General features: G+C 41.8%; 2 protein-coding genes across 2 annotated transcripts; both read right to left on the bottom strand.

Moving 5' to 3' along the window:
- Positions 1–1,126: 1,126 nt before the first annotated feature.
- On the bottom strand, positions 1,127–3,249 carry LOC145619635 (uncharacterized). Its single transcript, XM_081674343.1, has 3 exons — positions 2,740–3,249; positions 1,856–2,647; positions 1,127–1,723 (listed from the first exon to the last, which is right to left on the bottom strand). Exons 1-3 carry the CDS (start codon positions 3,247–3,249, stop codon positions 1,127–1,129), a joined length of 1,899 nt encoding a protein of 632 aa, XP_081530469.1.
- A 117-nt stretch (positions 3,250–3,366) lies between these two features.
- LOC145619634 (uncharacterized) lies at positions 3,367–5,094 on the bottom strand. Its single transcript, XM_081674341.1, has 2 exons — positions 4,225–5,094; positions 3,367–4,125 (listed from the first exon to the last, which is right to left on the bottom strand). The coding sequence occupies exons 1-2, from the start codon at positions 5,092–5,094 to the stop codon at positions 3,367–3,369; spliced, it is 1,629 nt and encodes a 542-aa protein (XP_081530467.1).
- Between the last annotated feature and the right edge of the window lie 685 nt (positions 5,095–5,779).

The raw sequence follows: 5,779 nt of genomic DNA, 5'->3' as shown, positions 1-5,779 counted from the left end.
AGTTTTATTCAAATTCAAATATCTTGATCTTATCTTTTAAAAAAGGATAATTAAGATCTTTTAGAACCTTATAGAAGCTTCTAATCAATCCTAATTATTTTAGGAATAGGATTAAACCTTTGGACCCTCCTCATGATCATTCGGTCGTAGGTAAAATCCGGTTTGGGCCCAGTTTAGTATTTTGGCCATAACTTCCTCATTATTCATTGGAATTGGGCTTATAAAATATCGTTGGAAAGGTCTGCTCAAGCCCCATCCAACTACACCATTATTGGACCCTTATCATGGACCAAACTAAACTGTATTGGACGTTTTTCATAAATAGAGCAGGTTTTCAAAAACAGAAAGAAAGATTTTTAATAAATACTAACCGCAACGCTAGACTTTTCACACTTTCACTTCATTCGATTATCATTCGACGTAAAAGGTATTCATCACTAGGTTTGGTTTTGGGGAGACACAATTGGGTGTCTACAATAATTTTTAGAAATAATATGTTTGGCTTGCAAATCACTAGTCCAAGAAGTTTGAAATACTCCCTCTGTTTTTTATTATATGTATCAGTTTGACTGGCACATTTTGACGAATCTAATGATATCTTTAATTGTGTATTAGTAAAATTGTGTATTAGTAAAAATTGTAACAAAATTATATTATGAAACTAGACATTATGACGAATCTAATGATATATAATATAATAACATTTATTCATTTTTTAGAGGTGAAAAAATTAAGTCAACCATGGTATGTGAATAGTGCAATTGTCAAAGTGATGCATATAAAAAACGGAGGGAGTATAGAAGACGAAAAGTTTAGGGATCGAATTATATCAATGACTAAGACAATTGGGGCATGATCCGATATAGAAAAGAGTTCATAGATTAATTATTAGCTGAAGAATATAAGTAAGATCATTGGGGACTAAATCTATCCAATATTTCATAAATTATATGAGAATTACGTTCCAAAAACAGAGGGAAAACATCTACATAAGAGAAGTGGGTAAAGCGTTAGAGTCTAAAACATTGTGTAGATGATATGCCTTTCTCCCCTTGTATGTGTTTTTTTTTTTTTTTTTGAAAAGACGATCTAACAAACGAAACTCAAACGAAAACAGAAAAAAAAACTAGAAGGCCCACAACAAAAGACGACGCTGACGAGCTTGAGATGCCAACCAATGAGCCGGAGTTACCCACTGACGAGGTACCTTTCGAATAACGCAAATGGAAAATCGACCAATCAAATCCCTAATGTCCTGGAATAGCCATAAACAAGAAATATCCCGACATCCCTTGGCATTAAGGAGAGTTAACAAGTTAGAGCAATCCGTATAGATCGGCAGACTATGAAACCCACTACGATCAGCAGCGTTCAGGCCCCACAAACAGGCCTGTAACTCCGACTGAAAAGCTGAAGAGGAAGTAAAATCTCTTGCACCGCCACCAATAACTGTGTCAGAATATGGACTTCGAAAAATCCAACCTGCTCCCGCAGCATTATCTCGGGTAGAATAAGCACCGTCGAACACAAGACAGACATCTGCTGGAGTGGCAGAGGAACCCTGGAGGTAAGAAGACGAAAATGCCGGCTGCCTGACAATGCAAGAGACAATCCCGGACTGACGAACAGAAGCTCTAAATTCTTCAGCCGCAGAACTCCGAGAGACCCAGTCTTGCATAATATGGAGAATGAGAGTAGGAGAAATAACAGCCCGGCGAAACACCTTGTGATTTCGAGCAATCCAAACAGCCCAGAGGAAAGAGACAAAGTTGATTAAAGTATCCCAAAGCTTATATCTTCGTAACTCTAAAACCACGTCTACAAACTAGGCAGAGAAACGAATTTCACGACTAACGTGCAAGGAAGAAAGCAAGGGAGCAGTCATCCAGACACTTGAAACAAAAGGACAATCACGAAATAGATGATCAACAGACTCATAATGGCGAAGACAGAGAACACAAGTAGTATCCACTGGAACCCCCCGCTGCTGTAAAATTCCATATAGAGGTAAGGCATTATGAAGAACCTTCCAACAAAATAATTTCAATTTTGGCAGAAGCGGCAAACCCCAGAAGACCTTCCACCATGAGGAAGGAAACCAAGAACTGCTTGAGAGGTAGGCAGAACGACTGATCAACCTAGCATAGGCCGATTTTGTAGTGAAGGTCCCATCTTTGGAATACTTCCAGTACACGAAATCATCCATTGGTCTACTCGGGCGTTCTAAGGCCAAAATACGACTAGCCGTAGAAGAATCAAACAACTGGTGAACCCGAGAAACATCCCACGCGTAAGAACGCGGATCAATAATAGAAGAAACATGAGACGGGAAAGGCGCCTCACAATTATCACGAAACGAGATTGGGTCCCCATTAACCCAAGAGTCCTGAAGAATGCGAACCTGGGAACCCGAACCGACCTTCCAGGCAACGCCATTGTCTAATACCGATAATCCTTGTAAAAGGCCTTGACACCCCCATGAGGAGCCAGGAATCCGCCGAGTTTGGAGGTGAAGGAGAGAAGGATAACGAGCCGTGAAGAGTCTGGAGACAAGGAGCTGGGGGTTATGATGAATGCGCCAGTACTGACGAGCCAGCAGAACCGAGTTGAAAGAATGGAGCTGACGAATTCCCAATCCCCCTAGACCCTTTGGAAGGTGCAAAGAGCATTAGAACGCAAAGCCAAGCCGCGGGAACTGGAATCTGACTTCCACCAGAATCTTGCTAACAGGCTATCCACCTTGGAGCAAATAGACGAGGGCACCTTAAAAACAGATAGGATATGATTAAACGATGCAACCAGGACAGAATTGATGATGACCAACTTAGCTGCTGACGAAAGGCCTAGCGTAGCAAAAGCTGACAGACGTTGAACCACCTTATCAATTAGAAATCTAAAATCAGCAACCTTGCTACGACTTAGCTCCACCGGAACACCCAAATACGAACCCAGAGTAGGCTTGCAATGCAATTTAAAGCTCCGGGCAAGGAAATCCCGATAGTCCGTAGGAGTGTTAGGACTAAATTTAACAAAGGATTTCTGAAGATTAATCACCTGACCAGACAAGGAACAAAAATCCGAAAGAAGAGCCATAAGGTTCTCACAAGCCTCGGGGGAAACTTGCAGGAACAAAAGAGAATCATCAGCAAAGAACAGGTGAGAAATCGCCGGAGCATTCCGAGAGATGCTGATACCCTTAAGAAGAGATGCTCGCTCAGCTTTCTGGATCATTGCAGACAGAACCTCCATGCAAAGGACGAATAAATTAGAAGACAGGGGATCGCCCTGACGAAGACCACACTGAGGGAGTATAGTCGGAAGAGGATTACCATTGACCAGAACTTGATAGGATACCGTCGATACACATTAACGAATAATGTGGATCCAATAAGGGGGAAAATCATAAGCCTGAAGCAGACGAAACAGGAAATCCCAATTTACCCTGTCATAGGCTTTATTCATATCCAACTTGATGGCTGCAAAAAATTTCTTTTTAGCTTTTGACTTATTCATGAAAGAAAGGACTTCATGAGCAATCAGGGCATTATCCGAGAGAAGCCTTCCCGGAACAAAGGCATTTTGGAAATCTGCAACCAACCTAGGCAGCACCTGACGCAGACGACTAGTAAGGCATTTTGCAACACACTTATAGATCACATTACAAAGACCTATAGGGCGGTATTGAGAAATGAACTCTGGATTATCCACCTTTGGAAGTAAAGCCAAGAAAGTCCGATTCCAGTCCTTCAACATATAACCATGAACAAAGAAATGTTGAACCGCTGCAACAACCGAGTTACCTACCGAATCCCATAAAGATTTGAAGAAAGCCGAAGGAAAGCCATCCGGACCAGGAGACTTACCATCATCAATGCTAAAAATAGCAGTGCGAATTTCATCCGGGGTAAAAGGCTTCATCAGAATCTCTATCTGAGCAGAAGAAAGAGTAGGAAGACAAAGACTATCCCACCAATCTGAATTAAACGTGGAAACCTGTGGAGAAACTAAATAAAGCTCTTTATAAAAGGCAAGTGTAATAGAGGTAATCTGATCCGAATCTTGGTGCCAACAACCAGAAGAATCTCGAAGACCCAAAATCTTATTTTTCCGTTTACGAGATTGAACCTTAGAAAACAAAAGACGAGAATGTGAGTCTCCTAAAGAATCCCACTTTGTTTTAGCTCGTTGTTGCTAGAAAATGTAGGCCGCCTTTGCGTCTTCCACTTTCTCATTCTTGATAGAAACGAACAAACACCGGTCTGCATGAGTGCACAGAGATTGCGAAGCTTGATGAACATCAAAAACCAACTGTTTCCAATTAATACCCCAAGCTTTCTTATGGGAGATACACCAAGCGAGAAGTCGATCCCGAGCAACAGACAGTTTTCGGGATAAAGTGAACATGGGGGAACCAGGAAAAAAAGAGGAGAAGACGGAAACGATAATGTTGTGTATAGCTGGAGCTGACAGACACCAGTTCTCAACCCTATATGGACGTTTACTGAAATCAGGATCAGCCGTATCAGAGAGAATAATAGCAGCATGATCTGAAAATAAAATGGGTTGATGTAGAAGTTTAGTATCAGGGTAATTGGTAAACCAAGTGGAAGAGCCATAAGCCCGATCAAGACGCTCGAAAATAGGATCAGAATCTAATCTATTATTAGTCCAAGTATAACGAGGACCAGAGAAAGGAACATCAATCAAATCCAGACCTATCCTCCAATTTATAAAGTCCAATTGACCTGGGATAGAAAAACTACCCCCTAATTTGTCTGAGCTATACTCCACTTGGTTAAAATCACCAATAATTACCACATTTGAAATTGACTCCAAAAGATTACTAATCAAGTACCAAATCTCCAAACGATTAGTAATATGAGGCGAGCCATACACAAACATCACATGTTTTATTTCATCACCTTGCACTAATTTACAAAGATATACATTTTGTGAAGTAAAAACAGGAACTAAACTAATCGCCGAAAACCAACATATGAACAAACCACCACTAAGACCAACAGCATCGATACCACAACAACCCAAAAAGGGTAACGATGCTAGTTTTTGAGCTACTATATCTACAGACGCCATAGTCTCCAAAAGACAGACCAAATCCAAACTATGATAGCGGACTAAAGTAGTAATGTAAGGAATTTTAGGGGAGTCCGCTTGTCCCAAGCCCCTACAATTCCAAAGAGCAACTCTCATCCCGCATTTGGTGACCTTTCTCGGGAGGTCACCGATCCCTCAGATGAAACCGGAGAAGAAGAACGAACATCACCCTTACGCTTCTTGTAAGGGAGAAAACAAGGAAGGCAAGTGGAGTCTTGAGAATGCTGCTGCTGCTCATCAAGTAATGGCGGAGCCGGCGGAGTAAGTAAACCAGCAGCTCTCTTGCGCGGCCCATGTTGTTTGACCCACTCCCACATCTTCTCGCCACTCTTACGGAGCTTCAATGGTGAATAAGATCGCAGCTTACTGCCGACTTTGCGCAAAGGGGAACAAGAGGAGCTTTTAATTGGAGAAGAAACCTCCGCCGCTAAAGGCGGTGATAGTGGTGGCGAACACTCCATGGGGACCGCTGAATCCGAATCAGAAGAAATGAAGTCTTCACCAAAATTATCATGCTCATCAGAAGGTTGAACCTCTTCAATCTCAGGTGTGGTGAAAAATTCAAAAGCCGCTGAAGACGAATATGCAACATAGCCCGAGTTGTCAGAACTGTCGACCGGAAACAAAGAAGAAAGAGTGGGCGATGGTGAAGCAGCAGCTGATG

The sequence above is a fragment of the Chenopodium album genome, chromosome 27 (genome assembly GCF_948465745.1).
Source record: "Chenopodium album chromosome 27, dcCheAlbu1.1, whole genome shotgun sequence".
NCBI classification, from domain to species: domain Eukaryota; kingdom Viridiplantae; phylum Streptophyta; class Magnoliopsida; order Caryophyllales; family Amaranthaceae; genus Chenopodium; species Chenopodium album.
The sequence above is the reverse complement of the archived record's forward strand: the minus strand, read 5'-3'. Positions and strand labels throughout refer to the sequence as shown.

Bases quoted from the DNA above. Each gene is read 5' to 3' on its own strand.
- LOC145619635 (XM_081674343.1), bottom strand. From the start codon at position 3,249: ATGGAGGTTCTGTCTGCAATGATCCAGAAAGCTGAGCGAGCATCTCTT. The intron at 2,648-2,739 runs GTGGATAGCCTG...CACCTTCCAAAG, and splicing joins CCTCGTCTATTTGCTCCAAG to GGTCTAGGGGGATTGGGAAT. The intron at 1,724-1,855 runs GTTAGTCGTGAA...CGAAATCACAAG, and splicing joins CCTTGCTTTCTTCCTTGCAC to GTGTTTCGCCGGGCTGTTAT.
- LOC145619634 (XM_081674341.1), bottom strand. From the start codon at position 5,094: ATGGCGTCTGTAGATATAGTAGCTCAAAAACTAGCATCGTTACCCTTT. The intron at 4,126-4,224 runs GTGGAAGACGCA...TTGTTTTCTAAG, and splicing joins TTTCTATCAAGAATGAGAAA to GTTCAATCTCGTAAACGGAA.